This window comes from Chrysemys picta, chromosome 2, assembly GCF_011386835.1.
Source record: "Chrysemys picta bellii isolate R12L10 chromosome 2, ASM1138683v2, whole genome shotgun sequence".
Lineage (NCBI taxonomy): Eukaryota > Metazoa > Chordata > Testudines > Emydidae > Chrysemys > Chrysemys picta.
Window position 1 is genome coordinate 5,040,854 of NC_088792.1, and position 20,345 is coordinate 5,061,198.

The 20,345-nt window shown below is 57.0% G+C and overlaps 1 protein-coding gene across 2 annotated transcripts; it reads left to right on the forward strand.

Annotated features, from left to right (window-relative positions):
* The first annotated feature begins 11,724 nt into the window (after positions 1–11,724).
* On the forward strand, positions 11,725–18,293 carry LOC101948875 (cyclin-dependent kinase 5 activator 1-like). 2 transcript variants are annotated; one of them, XM_005295105.4, is made up of 2 exons: positions 11,725–14,360; positions 17,328–18,293. In XM_005295105.4, exon 1 carries the CDS (start codon positions 12,699–12,701, stop codon positions 13,641–13,643), a length of 945 nt encoding a protein of 314 aa, XP_005295162.1. In that variant the 5' UTR covers positions 11,725–12,698; the 3' UTR covers positions 13,644–14,360; positions 17,328–18,293. The 2 variants fall into 2 exon arrangements, with proteins under 2 accessions (XP_005295162.1, XP_005295163.1); XM_005295106.4 differs by having other exon boundaries at positions 17,601–18,293.
* The last annotated feature ends 2,052 nt before the right edge of the window (positions 18,294–20,345 follow it).

The window sequence follows — 20,345 nt, forward strand, 5'->3', positions numbered from 1 at the left end:
GAGCCGCCTGCGGTGGGTCCAGCTGTGGGGCTCTGGTGCCTGGCATTCAGCCAGCGCCATTCCCCTGTTAAACTGTAGCACGTCACAGCAGCACATGGGCTAGAGCCCGACTCAGCACCACGGTCTGAACTGATCCGGGATTGGAAAGGACCCCCGCAGCCTCCCACCCTGGGCTCAGACCCAGCCAAGATCAGCTGTGAGCGGAAGCTCTGCCATCGGACACATATTAGGTGTCCCGTGGGACACAAGGGCAGCGGGTCTCGCACCCAATCCCAGCGGGCAGGTCTCCATATAACAAAACCCCCTGCAACTGGGAGGCCCCGGACTGAATGGGTCTGGAGACAGGGGGCTCTGTCACCCATGCAGGCGGGCGCTGCAGGGCCCAGCTGAGACACACTGGCAGGGCACAGGGTGTGGGAAGATCGCCCAACTACTGCCCGTGCTCGTACTGTAGCAGCTCAGTGGATAACGGCGGATGTCAGACTCCAGGACTGTCCAGCTGTCACTTTTAACCAGCGTCGAAATTCACGCCACAAGAATCACCTTTATGATCATTTCACAGAGACAGTTTGCGTTGGAAACCAGGCCCCCATTAATCCTCCAGTAAAAAGCAACAGACAAAGAGAGACAGAGTGGAGGGAAAAACCATAACATTGCTGCTCAAATACTGGATCTGCGGCTTTTCAATAGATGCAACTGGCGACCAGGTGGCTGTAGTGAGGTCTGGCCCCTCTGATCCCTTGACCCGTTGTGGGCAGGACACAGCAACCTGTGTCTCATACCACCACCTAGTGGAGAGGGTGCATAGGAAGCACCTGGGTAAAGATGGCTGGAGAACGTTGGGGCTGTTCTTCCCCGCACAGGGACCTGATGAGACTCACTCAGACTCCCCTGGACTGAGCTAAAAGATCTCAGCTAAACCAAAGCATTTCTTTGCCTGCTGCCAATAAGCCAGGGGCTGAGAGCAGTGGGAGAGGTTGAAGGGGGTTGAAGGGACAGCTCTGTTCAGCCGCTGGCCGGTAAATCGGTATGCTCTGTGCCCTTCTGTCCCAAGCAGAGAGTCTTATCCATTAGTGAACATTCCCAGGCCAGGCCCAGCCCAGGCGCTTGCAGACAGCGCACACTGGCAACGGTCACATGCTCCAGACCCAGAGAGGGCTGAGCTGAGCTGGGCTGACCCTAGATTTCATGAGGGGCTCATGTGAAGAAACCAACTTCCTGATGCCCCCCACTCCTGGCTGTATCCAGTCTCCGCACCTCGATTCCCTCCCACACCAGAGCAGGTGTGACTCCAACCCAAATGCAGGGGAGACCCTAGACATGTGGGAGGCTGCCCTTGGATAGTGGGGGGCTGAAGGGGATCATCTAGCCCAGGGGTCCCAAATGTGCAGGCGGTCCCTGCAAAGGAAGAGAGACACGTGAGCAGCAGGGGAAGAGGGGGAATGTAGAAATCACCATGTTGATCCAGCTGGTCCAGTAGCCAGTCTCTGGCCGTGAATGATACCAGCTACTTTGGAGGCAAGCGCCGGGAACTCCCAGCTTGGCCAGACATGCAGTAAAATACCCCTGGGGAGATCTCGTCCTATCCCCAGACTTGTGCCCTGAAGCAAGGGGCCCATGATATAGAGAAAGGCCTTTTGGGGATGCTTCTCCGCTCTTGACCTCCATGATATCTTGTGGCCATGAGTTCCACTGGCTAATCCCAGCTTTAACTGTGACATCCATTGATTGCTTTGAACTTGTAGCAGGAGAGGATCAAGCTCTCCTGACTGACCAGCCGAGGATCAGCTTCTGGCCAACCCTCCCCATACCCTGCTTTGTTTGATACCTCTCTAGTGCATCCCCTCTCTCAGCTGGAGTCAGCCCACCCCAGGAAGGGTGTGAGACCCCAGAGGAGATACAGGTGGGGAGAGGGCTGCTCCTACGATGTGCCTCACTGCGGACCCACAGGGATCATCTGGTGGGTGGTGGGAGTGGTCAGTCATGGTAGCCCATTCAGTCCTTGGCCTCTCTGCTAAGTCTGCCGACAAGGGGACTCATCCGTGGCAGCCGCTGTTGCATATATGAGTGTGTCCCCAGGTGATGGGCTAAGACCCATTTCACAGAAGCCATCAACCAGTCCTAATTTCCAGTCACCTCGGACCTAGCACGGCTCTGAGCCCGTGCTGGGGAGATCTGCAGCCTGTGCCTGTCTCCTGGCCCATCTGACCCCCTGCGGGCTTGATCCCATGCCCCCTGCATCTCTCAGCCCCCTCCCCTCCGCTCCCCTTCTCCTTTGCTCTGTACCCTCGGACAACGGGCTCCCAGAGCTGAGGGCCAGACGTGGAGGCCGGGGGCATCTGAGGCTTCCCTGGCGCCGAGGCGTTTGTGAATTATTGATCTCACCGCTGCGGAACATGAACATGCTGGGGGAGGACCGAGCTCAGTGCCGCCCCCGCAGCCTGGCTTCCCACTCTGTTCCCATGGCAACCGAAGAGGAGGAGGAGGAGAGGGTACCCTGCCTAGGAAGAGGAGCAGCTTGGGAAGTCCCTCCCGAGATTAACCCTTTCATCCCTACAGGGACCGACACCAGGGTGCTGGGCACATCTGACTTAAGGAGATGGGGATGGGTGCTTGAGTAGATGGACATGAGCCTTAAGGAAGCTGGGGGGTAGGGAGTGGGGTGATGAGGGACACAGCACCATCCAGAGGTAGGATTGGCTGGGATCTGGATTTTCCAAGCCCAGCTGTGGTTCCATTATGGATCCCATTTCTTCTGGCCGCCCAAGAGCCCCGTCCCATTGGAGATGAACCCAAGCGTGGCAGTGGTGGCCCTGGATAGAAAATAGAGACGGGGGTGGGGGGGAAGGAGTGGAGGAGGAGATGAGGGATAAACAGAACAGGGAAAGGATGGGGGAGTAGAGGGAAGAGTTGGAGATGGAGAATAAGGAAGTGGGATTCAAGAGGAGAGATTGAGAGTGGAGGAACCAGAGGTTTGAAGGGGGAGCATTTGCAGGTGGGAAACCAGGCCCCTTTCACTGTTCCAGCTGCTAGTGTGTGTTTGTGCAGGCCCATGGGTGGGTTTCTGCACCCCCCTCCCTGTAGCAGGAGGCCTGTTGGTGCTTAGGAGCATGGTGTGCATGCACATACGTGTGTGTGACTCTGTAGTTGTGTATGTGTGTGTAAGTGTGCTTGCAGTTGTGTGCCCTCGCAGATGTTCTTGCATGTGGCCACAAGCACAGCTGGAAAGGCAGATCTCAGTTTGGGAGGCATTCTTGTCCGTATCCTTGTATATGCATGGGGGTGTGGCAGCCTGTATGCAACATGTGTGCATGCCTGTATGTGCCCCCATGTGCGTCTGTGTTTCTGGTGGCTTATGCACACTAGCTCTGTGTGACAGGATGCCCTGATTAATGGGGGGTGGGAATGGGGACTTATTTGGGTGCATGAAGGTTCTTAATTGCTCATCTCTAAAGTGACGAGCAAAGGAAAACCCAAACCACCAAGATTTGTGCCTCTGGGGGCCTTTCAAAAACCAGATTTTTTTTTCTTTTAACCCCAGAGCTAGTAGAGCTCTGAGGCCTTCGCTGGAGGACTTCTTAGAGAACTACAGACCTCGACTGGGTGCCGGCTCAGCGAGGGGCCAACTTTCACAAAGAGGAGTTCTCTCCCAAGCGGTTGTTGGGTGTTTGAGTTAAATGGGCACCAAAAACCAACCGGAGGCCAGAGCTGGACTCAGAATCGCTTCCTCGGGTTTCAGCTCCCTGTAGATCCTGATCCTTCCTCAGTCAGCACAGGGAAGCGGATACTTTTCATGTGAACACCAGCCGACTCCCCCGTCCCCTCCCAACAACCTTCATCTGAAGTAACATTAGCGCCCCCTATCTTTCCCCATTCGCAAATGGCTTTGATGAGTTCGGCTGTCTGCTGTGCACTAAACTCAAGTGACCAGCAGGTGGCGCCAAGGTTTTTGGCTCCAGCCCTGCTCAGACACATGACACAGGGCAAGGGGTTTTTTGGTGGGGAGGAGAGGAAGGGGGACAGTTTTTCATGGCACCCAGCACCACTAACTGCCCCTACCCTAGGCTATGAGCAGACACTGCCGGCCGTGCTTTGCCCTGGGGGGGTGAGGGTGAGTGTGTAGCAGAGAGGCACCAAGTTCAGGATGCCGTCCCATGGGGCCCCAGCCAGCAGCATCACTGGGATGGCTGTGGGGGGGAGGCAGCAGCGTCTCTCTTGGCAGCAGCAGGAGTTATGGGGTGCCCCGTGACTTGGGTGTCTGCCCCCGCCATGACGCTCTCTCCCTGTTGTGCTCGGCCCCCCCAGTCCTGGAAGCAGCAGCACGGAGCTCAGAGCTGAAGGAAGTGAGGGACAAAACGCTGCGATCGAGGGGGCACCGAGCCAGCCTCTGGACAGATTTGCACTAGAGGGGCTGGTCACTCCCGCTAGGTGTCCAGGGAGGGAGTGACGGGGGGGGGGAGGGTGTTTCTCTCCTGGGCAGGATTTATCAATCTCCCCCCCTTGAAAGGGGCATATTCTCCCTGGGAGACACTGGCTTCGTCCCCAGCCTGGGGAGTATCAACCACCCCAAATTCCTCTTTTCCCCTCGGCTCCTGGCTTCGATTGTTCCCCAAACGCCCACAAACAGAAAATCAAAATTTTCCAGGTGGGGGTTCCCACTCAGCCACAAGGCGCAGGGCTCCCCAGGCAGCCTCTTCCTTCCTCAGGGCTCCTAGGACCACCCACTTCCTGCAGCCTCATGTCTCCCAGCTGCCTCCCAGCCTTGTGGAGGCTGCAGGAAGAGGGGCTGGGAGCTTGCAAGGACTCACCTCCCGTGGAGCCATGCTGGGTCACTGTGCTGGCTGGCCTCTGGTACCTGGCTGGGCGCGGCGGAGCAGCGGTTGGGGCATCACAGGGGGATGAGTCTCCGTGGTTGGGATGAGCCACCGAGAGCTCGCAGTCTGCAACCACCGTTGGCTCCCTGGTCATGGCTGGACGAATGCCCTGGATCTTCGAGCTGTTCGCCTCCATCTTCTGGTGCTGCTGTCAGGCTCGTGCAACCTCAGGGAGGTTGCCAGCCATCAGCTTCCAGTGATCCGAGCCACGCCTGGGCCAGTCACCCCCGACCAGCTAACACGCGGGGGGGAAGGGACCAGACTCCGAGCTGCACAGTTTGGACCATGGTTCTCCAGGGCTGATGGGAGCAGGGAGGGTTCTGCAGCTCAGGACCGATCCATTCCCCAACCCAGCCAAACTCGGACCATTCTCAACCCTGACCCACCAAGCAAACGGGGGGTAAGAAACCAGCCCGTTTCCATGTAGCACATGTACAGAGAAACCCTACAGCCAGGCAGAACTGCAGGGGCAGGGGCTTGGCTTGGACACTGCAGAGCATGAGGGAGGTTGGGTGACTGAGAAGAGACGCACAGTTAGCCTCTTTTTACAGATGGGGAAACCGAGGCAGAGAGCAGGGCTGTCACTTGCAGCAGGCCCAGGGCAGAGCAGGGCATAGAACCAGGTCTCCCAAGTCCCATGTCCGTGTGTTATCCACTAGGCCAAGTCCCCTCTGGTATTTCATGGATTTGTGACTGGCTCACTAGGCCCCCACGGTGAGCCTGGGTGCTGGGCCCTAGTATGTCACCACCGCTTGCCTCCCATTGGGTAATGAGCGTTCCCTGCTAGAGGCAGTGTTATTGGTGCACGCCCCAGTCCTTGGGAATCGCAGGGCGAAGCCAAGGGCTCATTGCGCAGTGGCACCGGCTGGCTGGCTCTGACGAGGCCGAACCCGTCTGTCCGTAAGTAGGAGAGTCACCCCCTGAAGTCAGCGCGAGTTAAAACTGCACCCTCCAGCCTGGGGCTTCTTGTTCCAGCTGGAGCTGCGTGGGTCTGCATGTAGCATACCAGGTGTGTGTGTGTGTGCGTGTGTGTGTGCGCGTGTGTGTGTGTGCGCGCGCGCGTGCGCACGTCTACTGCTGCCCCCTGCTGGATGGGACCAGACCTGCTGCTCAAGTGCCTGTGATTATGTCCTCCTCTGGTGGCAGGCCTGAAAAGAGGAGGCTAGCCTTGCTGATCAATGCAGAATGGGTTGCTGCATAGGGGCTCGATTTTCCATTCTGACACATCCGCATCCCGCCGTTGACTTCAGGGGAGTCCCAGTGGCAACCCTGGGGTCAGAGAATGAAGCATTAGCCCCCTCCACTTCTCCTCCTTGCACGGCTCTCACTAGACACCAGGTAATGCTCACCCCTAGCGCTTACCCCTGGGGTCCATCCCCCCTGTTTGCTTGGGGCTCGATTTTTGGGCTCTGTAAGAAGTTTCTTCTGGTGTTTGTGCAGGCAGCGTCCCCATCTCGCCTTCATTTCCACAGACAAAGGCTGCCCCAGAATAGAAAGCCAGCAGCAGGCAGGAGCCTATTTTTACTGAGGTTGAGACAAAAATGTTAATTGCTTGTTTTTTTCCCCACGAGCCGCCCCCCCCCCCCCTTAACCCATTCCCAGTGGCTTGTCCCTCCAGCCCTGAGTCGGACGGCTTCTGGAACTGACCCGTGACGTGTGCGTCCGGCACCGACAGACAGCAGCGGGTTAAAGGGCATTGTGTGGATGAATCAGCGGTGCCCACCTAGAGCTGCCTTGGCGAAGAGCTCCTGCTTCGGCCGGCCTGACTCAGAGCTGACGGCCCTGACGCAGGGGACGGAAGTTCACTGGGCGCGAGGATCACGCGGCAGCATGGCGTGCACGGGGGCGTCCTGGGGCCACACAGGATCACGACCTTCCCCATTTCATGCAAACGGGGCACAGGCTCCTGGCACGGTGCCGACGTGGCCCTCGACAGGGCACCCCTGTCATGCACCAGTGGATGGGCGGGGCCCCTACCCGAGGGGGAGCTGCAGGGAGTAACCTGAGCGGAACGCCCTTTACTCCGCCTCATACTGGAGCTTAGCAGAGGCCCCAAACCTGGGGGCAGGGACAAGGCAGTTTCAGGCCACACCCCTTTGCTGGCATTCCATCCTTTGGCACCTTAACCCTGCCCACAGCCCACCTGGCTGCTCCTGCCCTAAGGACCAGCATCTTCCCGCATTAGCTTTCAGTGAGGGACCCCAGCACTCCACAATGGGTCCCCTGCTCAGCGCCCCCACTAGGCAGTTTCCCCGGCTCCCTTCTTTTGGGGGTGGGGCAGGGGGGGAAAGCGGCCCTCCAAGGGGTGAGCCACACTGGATCAGTTTGCTCAGAGTGCCACATAAGAACAGCCAGACTGGGTCAGACCAGTGATTTATCTAGCCCCAGTGCCCTGTCGCTGACAGTGGCCAGTGCCAGGTGCGTCAGAGGGAATGAACTGAACAGGGCAATTTATTGAGTGATCCATCCCGGCGTCCAGTCCCAGCCAGGGCCGCCCAGCGGGGGGGGGGGGGGGGGGGAGCAAGTGGGGCAATTTGCCCCAGGCCCCGGGCCCCGCAAGGGCCCCATGAGCCCTGGCCTGGCGACGGTCTGGGTCTTCGGCGGCATTTTGGCGGCGGGGGGCCCTTCAGTCGCTCCAGGTCTTCGGTGGCATTTTGGCAGAGGGGGGCCCTTCAGTGCTGCCAAAGACGCGGAGTGACTGAAGAGCCCCCCGCTGCCGAAATGCCCCCGAAGACCCGGACCGCCGCCGGGTGAGTACAAGCGCCGCAGCTCCCCCGCTTTGCCCCAGGCCCCCTGAATCCTCTGGGCGGCCCTGGTCCAAGCTTCTAGCAGTCAGAGGTTTAGGGACACCAGAGCATGGGGTTGTGTCTGTGACCATCTCAGCTAATAGCCATTGATGGACCTGTCCTCTGTGATCTTCTCTCATTCTTTTTTGAACCCTGTTGTAGTCTTGGCCTTCACAACATGGCCTGGCGACGAGTTCCACAGGCTGACTGTGCGTTGTGGGAAGAAATACTTCCTCTTGTTTGTTTTAAACCTGCTGCCTATTCATTTCATTGGGTGGCCCCTAGTTCTTGTGTTATGTGATGGGGTAAATAACACTTCCTTATTCACTGTCTCCACATCACTCTTGATTTTATAGACCTCTGTCATATCCCCCCTTAGTCGTCTCTTTTCTAAGCAGAACAGTCCCAGTCTTTTAAATCTTTCCTCACATGGAAGCTGTTCTATACCTTTAAGCATTTTTGCTGCCCTTCTCTGTACCTTTTCCAAATCCAATACATCATTTTTGAGATGGGGCGACCAGAACTGCACGCTGTATTCAAGATGTGGGCGTACCATGGATTTATATAGTGGCATTATGATATTTACTGTCTTATTATCTATCCCTTTCCTAATGGTTCCTAACATTCTGTTCGCTGTTTTGACTGCCGCTGCACATTGAGTGGATGTTTTCAGAGAACTATCCACAATGACTCCAAGATCTCTTTCTTGAGTGGTAACAGCTAATTTAGACCCCATCGTTTTATATGTATAGTTGGGATTATGTTTTCCAGGGTGCATTACTTTGCCTTTATCAACATTGATTTTCATCTGCCATTTTCTTGCCTAGTCACCCAGTCGTTTGAGATCCTTTTCTGCCTCTCTGCAGCCTGCTTTGAACTTAACTATCTTGAATAATTTTAAGTCATCTGCAAACTTTGCCACCTCACTGTTTACCCCTTTTCCCAGATCATTTATGAATATGTTGACCAGCACTGGTCCCAGTACAGACCCCTGGGTGGCCCCCACTATTTATCGCTCTCCACTGTGAAAACTGATCATTTATTCCTGCCCTTTCTTTCCTGACTTTTAACCAGTTACTGATGCAGGAGAGGACCTTCCCTCTTATTCAATGACTGCGTACTTTGGCTAAGAGCCTTTGGTGAGGGACTTGCCAAAGGGTTTCTGAAAGTTCAAGTACACTGTATCATCTGGATCACCCTTGTCCACATGTTTGTTGACACCCTCAAACAATTCTAATAGATTGGTGAGGCATGAGTTCCCTTTACAAAAGCTGTGTTGACTCTTCCCCAACAAATTGTGTTCATCTATGTGTCTGATAATTCTGTTCTTTACTATAGTTTCAATCAGTTTGCCTGGTACTGAAGTTAGACATACCGGCCTGTAATTGCCAGGATCGCCTCTAGAGCCTTTTTAAAAAAGCGGCATCACATTAGCTACCCTCCAGTCATCTGGTACAGAGTTAGTAGTTTGGCAATTTCACATTTGAATTCCTTCAGAACTCTTGGGTGATACCGACTGGTCCTGGGGACTTATTCCTGTTTAATTTCTCAATTTGTTCCAAAACCTCCTCTGTTGACACCTCAGTCTGAGACAACAATCAGATTTGTCACCTAAATAGAATGGCTCAGGTGTGGGAATCTCCCTCGCATCCTCTGCCGTGAAGACAGATGCAAAGCCCTCCTGCCTGATTGAGAAGGGATCTCACACACTGATCAGTGCTTGTGGGGGAGAGAATGAACTTCCCTTTGATGCTATTAACCATGGAGTGCAGTATGGCCCACTTCACAATTCAAATATCAGGAGTCAGACCCAGAACTCAGAAGCCTGGCCCCCAGAGGAGGAGAGCTGTTTAAAGATCACGGTGCTGTTTTTTGATCTCTTGATTTTGGAATTACCCAAACGCCATGTGAGTTGCGGGGGGGCAGCCACAGGGCTGCCAACACTCCCACACGTACAGAGCAGGGTGGTTCTGGCCCCACTCAGCATTCTCTCTCTCAGGGAATGCCTGGCGTTGCAGAGTCCCCCCACATTCTAATTAATTTATTTGTGCCCCATCTGCCTACCCCACAGCCGATCAATTCATTATGCACCCCTGTGACAACGTGGGAATGTTCTTAATGTTTTCTCTGAATAGTGTGTGTGCCTCAGTTTCCCCTGTGTGGTACTCAGGTATCTAGATGGTGGGATAAGGGTGTGTGATTGTTGCAGTGACCCCTAGAGGAGGCTGCAGAGAACCGCCAACACTCTGTAGCCGGCACCTGATGGCCAGGCCCCCTTCTCTGCAAGAATCAGCCACGCTTATTCCACCACCTAGATACTTGAGTAATACGTAAGGGAAACTGAGGTACGCACAGTGTTCAGAGAAAACATTAAGAACATTCCCACTTCGCCCCAACCCCCAAGCCCCGCACCAGTTCTACCCCACATCTGTGTCCCCCAGAGTCCTACAACTAATTATGCCTTCCCAGCCCCCACATCAATTCTGCCTTCCCACATTTGCCCTCTGCCCCCATGTGCTCCTGCTCCTCCAGCATCTCTCGGGGTTCTTCATTCCCCTCTCCCTTCCCAGGCCTGGCCTTGCAGGGATGGAGGGGGAGGAGGAGGAGCAGACAGACCATCTCTCACAGGATGGGCGGAGGGAGCAGAGTTGCCGTGAGCTTCTGGGCTCTTTCTGCTTCCTCCTCCCCGCCCCCAAAACTCCTTTTGGCTCCTGAGGGGAGGGGAAAGAGCTCTGCTTGCCTCCTGCAGCAGCCGTGATTGGTTGCTCTTCCCCTGGAGGTGGGGCATTAGGGAAGGCAGCCAATCGGAGGGGCAACGGTTTCCACCAGGCTGGGCTGAAATAGCTGCGAGAGCTCACGCGGCGGCGAACGATGAAATCCTGAGAGTCAATACGCGTGCAAATGAGGGGGCAACACAGGAACCCTTCTGCCCCGACGAGGCAGGCGTGGCCCAGCAGCCACATCCAGACCCAGGGGGAGCCCAGTTGCCTCCTGCTGCAGCTGGGGTTTGAGACCAGCCTGGCTCTCGCCCTGGCCCACAACGGCAGTAGGAGTGACAGGTGCTAAGGAAGCAGCAACTGGGGCTCATGGCTCAGGGTGTCAGTTCACTGCAGGGGGGCGTCCCACGGTGCACACGAGGCGGGCGATCTGCCGCACCTTGGGCACAGGCCTGATCACAGGTCTAGCTTGCCCAATCTGCGATGGCAAATCCTCTGGCCTTTAACCCCCTTCCCCACCCCAACCACTTCCCAGGGGGCTGGATTAGCCCAGCCCAGGGAAAGCTGCATTCCTGCAAAACTTGGTGGGTGGGGGTGGGGAAATCCAGCCAAACAGGGAAGGCAAAACAGCCACCTCTCCTGGGACGCTGGCAGTGCTGGTCCCCTCCAGCCCCAGAAAGGGGGGGGGGGGGGCTGAGAGGACACAGAAGGGGCAGTGGCTCCACCCTGGGCCCTGCCTGCTCGTTTGCACCCCTCACTCCTGGCCTGTTCCCGGCCTCACCCCCTCATGCCCCTGGAGGCCCTGCAGACCTGGTATCCCATTGCAGCCTGCAGGATCCCCCATCGAGCAGGTGCCCGCAGATCCGGCAGTGTGTCAAACCCTGTGGCGAACACCTCCCCCATGACCCCCCCCCACTCCATTGCCACTTGCCCCTACCCCAGCCTGCAGGTGTTCGCACCCTCCCCCCAGCCTCGTAGAGCCCTGATCCTACTAGCGCTTGGGGGTGCAGCCCAGGAAAGGGGGAGATTGTCCAGGGCTGCTGGCCAAGGGGGGGCCCTATTGGCGGGTACCCAAATTGCCCCTGCTGGAAGCCGTTCTCCCCAGCCTGGATTCAGACCCGCCCCCCCCCCCCCATGCCCATCTCCTGGGGCGGGGGCTTTGGCGTGTCCAGGGGGAGCAGGCCCCTGTCTGTCTGCCCGGTAAAGTCTATTCCAGCGGCCCAGCCATAGGGGGAGCAAGAGCCCCACACAGCCCGGCTCCCCGCCTGCCCCACTGCGCTAGGATGCCAGCGGGGGGACGTGGCTGGTAAGGACCATCCCTCTGTCCCTCCTCCTGCGATTCCAGCGCTCCGGCGGCTCAGATGCTGCAGGTCTCCCCAGGCAGCGCCGCGCCGGGCCCCGCAGAGAGCCGCGGCTGGGCACGGGGGGGCAGGACGAGGTTTGTGGCCGGACCCCCGGGAGCGCAGAGCGGGCTGGATTCACCCCGCCCCGGGATCGGGCTTTGCTGCAGCGCCGGGACGGGGGCTGAGGCTCCGGGCGGCCCAGTGACCCCCGCTGGCGCATCTTCCCTTGGCCGGCTCCCGAGCATCTCCCCGCAGGGGGACCGGGTCGCCGCCCGCCCCCCAGCCAGCCACCTCCGCAGCGGGGGGCTCTGAGTGCGGGGCCCCGCCCGCTAGACCGGGGTGCGGGGCGCGGCTGCCGCCCAGGTAGCGCCATCGCCAGCAGCCGCCGCCGCCTCCAGCCCGGAGCGGAGCCCGGACCCGTCCTCGCAGCGCCGCACGGCGGCTCGTCCCAGCCCATGGCCCGGGGGCTGCAGCCCTGAGACCTCCGGCCCAGGGGCTCGCCCGGCTCCCTGCCTGGGTCCCGGCGGCGGGACGCGAACCTGTGCCGGAGCCCGCCCCCCGCCAGCGGGCCTGGCCGGCGACTGGATTAGATGGAGCTCGGCGCGGCTGGCGGCGGCAGCATCCTCCTGGGGGCCGGGTTCGAGCCTGCCCGGGCTGGCCATGCAAGACTGAGCGTTAATCGCCTGCACGGGAGCGCTCCGCGAGCCTGCTAATTAAGTACACGCGCGTGCCAGGCTGCTAATTGCAGGCACAGGACCGCCATGCAACGCTGCTAATTAACGGTGCGTCCACGACTGCCACATTGCTGGCAGCCCGCTGCCCTGCCAGGCTGCTGGGGAATGGCCTCCCTGCCAGACGGCGCATTCGTTGCAGACATGCAGGGTTGCTAATCAGCTGCACTTGCAGCCCCGTTGCTTTAACTGCCTGGCTGCGTCCTAGCCCCCCGGTTGGCTCATCCCTCTCCCTGCCTCCCTCAGCATGGGCACCGTGCTGTCCCTCTCCCCGGGCTCCCGGAAGGCCAGCCTGTATGAGGAGGGCTCCTCCGGCTCGCTGGCGCACTACCCGGGCGTGCCGAGCGCCAAGGGCAGCGGGCAGAAGGCGGACAAGAACCTCAAGCGCCACTCCATGTTCATCCCGGCCTTGACCTGGAAGCGGCTGGTGGCCTCCACCAAGAAGAAAGGCTCCCGGGGCGGGGGGAAGGGGCCTGCCCACAATAACAACAACAACCACCCCCACGCCAAGGACGTGGCCCTCCTCAACCACGAGAACGTCAAGAAGTCGCTGTCCTGCGCCAACCTCGCCAGCTACGATGGGGGCGGGCCACCCCTGGCGCCGCTCAGCGCCAAGCGCATCTCCACCACCTCCGTCTCCTCCCTCAAGCCGGGCGCCTTCCTGGGCGGGGGCAGCTCGGCCTCCCCGCGGCGCGTGGTCGTCCAGGCCTCCACCAGCGAGCTGCTCAAGTGCCTGGGCGAATTCCTCTGCCGCCGGTGTTACCGCCTCAAGCACCTGTCGCCCACGGAGCCCATCCTGTGGTTGCGCAGCGTGGACCGCTCGCTGCTGCTGCAGGGCTGGCAGGACCAGGCCTTCATCACCCCGGTCAACGTGGTCTTCGTCTACCTGCTGTGCCGGGAGGTGATCGACGGGGATTCGGTCTCCAGCGAGCACAACCTGCAGGCGGCGCTGCTCACCTGCCTCTATCTGTCCTACTCCTACATGGGCAACGAGATCTCCTACCCGCTCAAGCCCTTCCTGGTGGAGGCGGCGAAGGACGCCTTCTGGGACCGGTGCCTTCGCATCATCAACGCCATGAGTGGCAAGATGCTCCGGATCAACGCCGACCCCCACTACTTCACCCAGGTCTTCGCCGACCTCAAAAACGAAGGCAGCACCCGCGAGGACTTTGCTCGCGTCCTGGACCGGTGACTGGCTCAGTGCACAAAGGACCAACTGCCCCCCTCCCCGCCAACCTCATGTGCAGCGCAGCCTTCGCCTTGCTGTGACCTTTAAAGACCAGCTTGCGGCGAGCCAGGGATTTTCCTCTGGCTCGCCTGGGCCAGATCTCCCCGGAGCCAGGCCAGACTCATCCAAACACTTACAAGAAATCTGGCTTGGCTGCCCCTCCCCCCCCCCCCCCATGAGCCAACAACAGGGGGTGTCTGTGTGCAGCGTGGGGGAGGCAGCCTTCAGCTCCGGTGTCTGTGTCAGAGACAGAAGAGGAGCAGCCAAAGGCCAATAGTGTGATTCCCTTTGAATAGGCCCATAAGTGCCTGTAGGTTCCCTCCTCCCCTCCCCACCCCCCAGTGCCATGTTCGTGGCTTGTTCATTTCTTCTTTTGGGTCTGCTTGAAATGCATTCCAAAGCGATGGGAAAAATCCCAGGGAGGATCTAAAATATACACGTGACGCGCGCTTTAGCTTCGGTCGCTGATGTATTTGTACAGGTGAATTCGGCCTTTCGAACTAGCCCTGCCTTGCTTAGAAAACCTCCCGCCTGCTCCTTGCCAGAAACTGGGCCAGCTGGTGCGTTGTACAGTCACGCCAGAGCCTTCCTTTCGGTACCTGTCTGAGCTCTGCAGCCGGGAATCGGCGCTGGCCGATGACTGGGACAAGTAGCTGATGTCCCCTCCTAAGGAATCTCCAGGTGCGTGGGGGTATGGGGGAAGTGGGCCAGGCTGTAGATGGAGGGTACTGGTATCATGATTGGGCTTTGATTGTCCTGGGCGTGGCCTTGGCAACTGATGAGCCAGGGCTAGAAGCATTTGAACAGGCAGTGGCTGCCCCGTCTTTTGAAGCAGGTCCCCAAGGTGTCGTGTGGTGGAAGCAGGGGATGGAGGAGCTGAGAGATGGCTGGCTGGGGCTGGGGAGTGAGGGGCAGGGCTGGCTGGCTGGGGGGACAGGGGCAGGGCTGACCAGCAGAGGTGCTGCAAGCCTGCGCACTACTGGTTTTGTTTGTGAGTTTCCTGCCCCCGTCCCCTGGCAGGTCCCCTCAGGGTGCGAGTGACCCCATGATCCCTTTACTCCCTGATCCCCACCTGGGTCCCCGTGAATCTTGCTCCCCCGGTGTTACATTGACTAAATCTCATTTGAAAAGTCTCCTGTACCCCACCAAGCGTGTGGGGTGGGTTCGGCACCTGGCGTCTCTCTCTGCTTGCCTGTCCCATTGCTAGTCTGGCTGCAGGATTGGGGGATGTGCTAACCCCCCCTTGCTGTCTGGGGCTGCTCCAGCCTTGGGCCCAGCCCCCCTCCTTTGTCCCCAGCCTGGCTAATTCATCCCTACCTGGCAGGGCCCCTGCAGTGTGCCCACTCTGAAGAGGGTTTGCAGATAGGATCTAGGGAGGGGGTGCGCAGGATCTGCCGCAGGGATGGTGCTGGGGGGTAGAATGGCTGGAGGAGTGAGGGCTCCAGGCCATTCCAGAGGAGTGTGTCCCCATAATCAGGGGGGTGTAACTGAAATGGACTGCGGGGGATGGGGTGTGTGAATATCGGGGACACTCTTCCTGCAAGGCACGGTGGATTGTGGGTCACCATTACAAATTCACACTTCGCAGACTCTTCCCAGCCCCCCCCCCCCCCCGCCGCCCCCGGGGAGGTAGGGCAGTATTACCACCCCACTTTATAGATTGGGAAACTGAGGCACAGAGCCAGCAAGTCGCTTGCCTGAGGCCACAGAGGGAATTACTGTCAGAACTGGGAGGCTTTTCATCCTGCAGGCAGAGCACTGACCTACAGCCCTGGCTGCAGGGAAACCTAAGGCTAGGCGCTCGGATACTGCAGCGACCGGGCCGCCGCATACGTATCTACCCTGTTTCCCCGAAAATAAGACATCCTCCGAAAATAAGGCCTACTTACAGTTTTGCCTCTCGTTGTAATATAAGGCATCCCCCGATAATAAGACCTCCCCGATAATAAGGCATCCACCGATGTGTACCGTATTCTTCTTCATTGAAAAATAAGACATCCCCTGAAAATAAGACCTAGCGCATCTTTGGGAGCAAAAATTAATATAAGACACTGTCTTATTTTCGGGGAAACAGGGTAGCTCGGAGGCCTGGGTCACTTGGAGCTGGACTGGAGTGCAGGGGACAAATCCTGCGTGGCAGGGTGCAGGCTGGGAGGTCTGAGAGGTCTTCTCCATCTCCAGCACCTGGGCTTGCAGCTTCACCTGCCCTCGGCTTGGCTCCTATTGGCGCCTGAAGCCAAGAGAGATCTTCCCAAGGGACGAGCCTTCGCGCCTCTCCTCCACGATCGGGTGGTTGGGAGGGCGCGGAGCTGGTGCCAGGCTGGAGGCCGTGCCCAGGTCACAGAACGAGGTAGCTGACAAACGCACGCAGAGCGATGGGCAGGGAAACCCCGGGGAGGCTACCAGACCCCGCGCATCAGGATTTCCTGTGGCGGCGCCGCCCTGCTGGTGAAAACTGTCAGGCGCCTCCAGAGGTGTGGTGGCTCATCCCACTCAGCCTTGCGTTGGGTGGGGAGGCCGTGCTGCCCTCTCGCGGGAGCTCGGGGTGCTGCAGGGGTGCACCGGTGGCCTTTGCCATGGTGTATCAGTGCCCGATGTGGTGCCGATTGGTTAATTGACGCTCTGCACCACGGTAGCTGCACCACGGTAGTTACAGCCGCAGTCAGGTTTTATAACCAGCCTGCCTGGGGAGTTCTTGGCCGTAGCGATAAGCCGGTGGGTAGACTGCACCTAGTTCTACGATGGCTCATCAAAAACGTTTCCTGGGTGCCCTGCGCTAGGCCCGACCAGGGCTCAGCTGCTCACAGCCAGGTTAGCTCTGAGGCCCTTAACAACGTCCCCAAGGCAGAGTTCCTAAAAGCCCCGACTCCCGGGAGGTCTGCTCCCAGGATCTGGCCCTTACAGGAAACAGGAACCCAGTCATGGACTCTTTCTCGCTCCCCCTTAAAGGGGCCCTGCAAAGAAATGGGACTTGTGCCTTTTGGTGTTCCCTTTATGATGGATAAATAAGGGCTGAGACCTTGGACCCATAAAAAGGGATTGGTTTTGACCTGAGCTAGTCAGGACGTGTCTCTATGGCAGCTTCAGCCCTAACAAAACGAGCTCCAGCCGTGTGGGGAAGGGCCTGTTTTCAACGCTGCTGGTTGTGTTGACAGCTGTTAACACCGATGCCCAATGAACCCCTGGGAGAAAGGCCATCTTTGTTAAAGAGTCACCTGGTCAAGGTGGCAGCCAGGGACTCCTCCGGCAAACCCCAGGGGGCTCCAGACCTGACTCCCAGCAATTTGTACCGGGACAAAAATCAGATTCAAAATATCCCCCAAGCTCAGGCTTCTCTTTGTGCATCAACGCAGCCGAGCAAGGGCACAATCCCAGACAAGTCACGGTCAGGTCAAAGACCCCCTTCACAGCAATGAGGAGGTTCCCGAGCACCCGGACGGCATTCCCGGGCCCTGCACCTCTCCGGGGCGCTTGGCGGCGTTGCTTGTGTGCATAGATACATTATTTATAGGCCGGGTATATAAAGTCACTTTATATACACACCCAGCCCTACTGTATCATAGCTATATGTATATTTTTCTATGAGAGAGTATCAGTAACTAACATGGGGATGGGCCCAAATGCCTTGTTGCTTTTTCTAATTAAAAGATCAACTCCACGACTCCAGAAGCTTAGGTCGTGTCACCCAGCCCCGCCCCAAGTGACCCTAAAATCGGGATCGTCGGCGAAATCCACGCCGGTTGCTGCTAAACCAACATCCACCGCCATCCTTCCCTCCCTCCCCGACGTCCCCTGGCCCCCGGTGGATATGCTGTTGTGTAAATAGCCTTGTGTGAAACGTCGCGAGCGGGTACGTGACGATTGTGCATGTAAAGATGATTTATTTAATTTGTCGCTATCTTTCTCTTTCCATTTGTGGAGCTGTTTTTCAGCAGTGAGTTTCTTATTTAAAACTGGGAGTGGGGGGATCCCCCCCAGCCAAACACGCCGCTCTGGATTTTCTTCCAGAAGGGGAGGACATTAAAGCGCATTCCTCAGATCAGGATTGATGCATTTTCACTGGAACTGGACTCTGCTTATTTTTAATATTTGTTGCATTTCTTCTTTGGAACCACTATTTATTTGGGTGGAGCTGTCCAGCCTCCTCCTTCCCTCCCCCACCCCCAAAGACACCCATGAGCTGAGGGGCTTTGGGGGGTGATTCCGGACACAGACTTGTCCCTTGGTCCCGGTACCAGGGCGTGGCCAGTGTTGCTACAAAGGCCAAAGAACCATGAGACTGCAGTGGGAGGTTCCACCTGGCAATGTGGCGATTCTCCCAACAGACGGAGGGGTCTTCGCTTGCACGCCCCTCCCAGTGCGGAATGAAGATGACAGTCGATATTTAAAGCAAAAACTCTTCCCTTCCCCTCACCCCCTGGAGGTGTTTGAAATCTGTTTGTAATATTTACTATCTCAGACTTGCCTACATGTCCGATTTCTAAATGTGTCATTGCTGGGAGCGAGCCGCCCCCCAGGTGCTCCAGGGACGGAGCCTTGTCACAGGCTCAAGTATTTTCTGCTGATGACCGTGGCACTTTATGCAAAATAAAATGGGGGTAAAACAATCCGAAACACAAAGTCTTCTGCTTAATGAAACCAGAGTGAGCGCCTGGGCTAGCTGGGGACGACGCACGCAGGCCGGACTTTCACAATGGGGAACGCCATCCTGGGAAGCAACGACTCTGAAAAAGATTTGGGGTGGGGGTGGATAATGAACTGAACATGAGCTCCCCATGTGATGCTGTGGCCAAAACAGCTAATGTGATCCTGAGATGCCTAACCAGGGGAATCTCGAGTAGAAGCAGAGAGGTTATTGCACGGGCGTATTTGGCACTGGTGTGACCGCTGCTGGAATACAGTTCTGGTGCCCACAACTCCAGAAGGGTGCTGAGAAACGGGAGAGGGGGCAGAGAAGAGCCATGAGAATGACTAAAGGATTAGAAAACCTCTCTTAGAGAGAGAGAGACCCAAGGAGCTCAATCTATTTAGTTTAACAGAGAGGGTTAAGGGGTGACTTGATCACAGTCTATAAGTATCTACATGGGGAACAAACATTTAATAATGGGCTCTTCAATCTAGCAGAGAAAGGTCTATCCCAATCCAATGGCTAGAAGTTGAAGCTAGACAAATGTACATTTTTAACAGAGTAATGAATCATTGGAGCAATTTACCAAGGGGCGGGGTGGATTCTGCATCCCTGCCCATTTTAAAATCAAGACGGGATGTTTTCTAAACGCTCTGCTCTAGGAATGATTGTGGGGCAGTCTCTGGCCTGGGCTAGTCGGGAGGTCAGACCAGATGATCACAATGGTCCCTTCTGGCCTTGGGATCGACAGGGACGGGCACTATAAAAATGCACCTATAGCAATGTAGGCCTGGCTACTCCATTCTGCCGAGGGTATCGCATTTCTGCCATAGCATCTCACATTCAGTGTATGGACCAGCTTCCTCTCCCTGCCCCACAGGCCGCTTTATACCTGCCCCCCCACCCCCCCAGCCTGCCAATGGAGTGCAGGGCTCAGGATGCACTCATGCCATGTATTGGAATGAGAAAGGTGGGATTTACCCGCATAAGGTGGTGGGGAGTTCAAGAGGTGGGTAAACCTCTCCCTGTACACTCACATCTATAGAAGTAAATACGGTCTCTGTGACCAAAATCCATCCAATGGGATAGACCCGCGGTTTTAACCTTTCTTCATTGGCAGGCCCCTAAAAAATGTCAAACGGTGGTGAAGGCCCCTTTGGAAGTCTTAGATATAGTCCACGGACCACTGGTTGAAAACCACTAGGATAGACTATGCGACCTGCTCTACACACTGATTCAGCTGCTGGAATACGGTGTCCAGTTCCGGTGCCCACAGTTCAAGAAGGATGCTGATAAATTGGCAGGGGTTCAGGGAAGAGCTCCAAGAATGATTAATGCTTTGTAGATCATGCCTCGTAATAGACTTAGACTTTAAGGTCAGAAGGGACCATTATGATCATCTAGTGTGACCTCCTGCACAACGCAGGCCACGGAATCTCACCCACCCACTCCTGTAACCCCCTAACCTATATCTGAGCCATTGAAGTCCTCAAATCGTGGTTTAAAGACTTCAGAGTACAGAGAATCCTCCAGCAAGTGACCCGTGCCCCATGCTACAGAGGAAGGCAAAAAAAACCAACAACAACCCCAGAGCCTCTGCCAATCTGCCCGGGGGAAAATTCCTTCCCGACCCCAACTATGGCGATCAGCTAAACCCTGAGCATGTGGGCAAGACTCACCAGCCAGCACCCAGGAAAGAATTCTCTGTAGTAACTCAGATCCCTCCCCAGCTAACATCCCATCACAGGCCAAATTATAGGTGCTTAATCCATTTAGCTTAACAAAGAGACGATTAAGGGGTGACTTGATTTCAGTCTATAAGTACCTTCATGGGGAACTAATATTTGCTAATGGGCTCTTCAGTCTAGCAGACAAATGTCTAACGAGCTCTAATAGCCGGACGTTGGAGCTAGGCCAATTCAGACTGGAAACAAGGTGTGAATTTTTAACAGTGAGGGGAATGACCCACTTACCAAGGGGCGTGCGGTGGAGTCTCATCACTGGCAATTTTAAAATCAAGCCTGGATGTTTTTGTAGGA

Coding starts and splice junctions, on each gene's coding strand:
- LOC101948875 (XM_005295105.4), top strand. CDS start 12,699: ATGGGCACCGTGCTGTCCCTCTCCCCGGGCTCCCGGAAGGCCAGCCTG.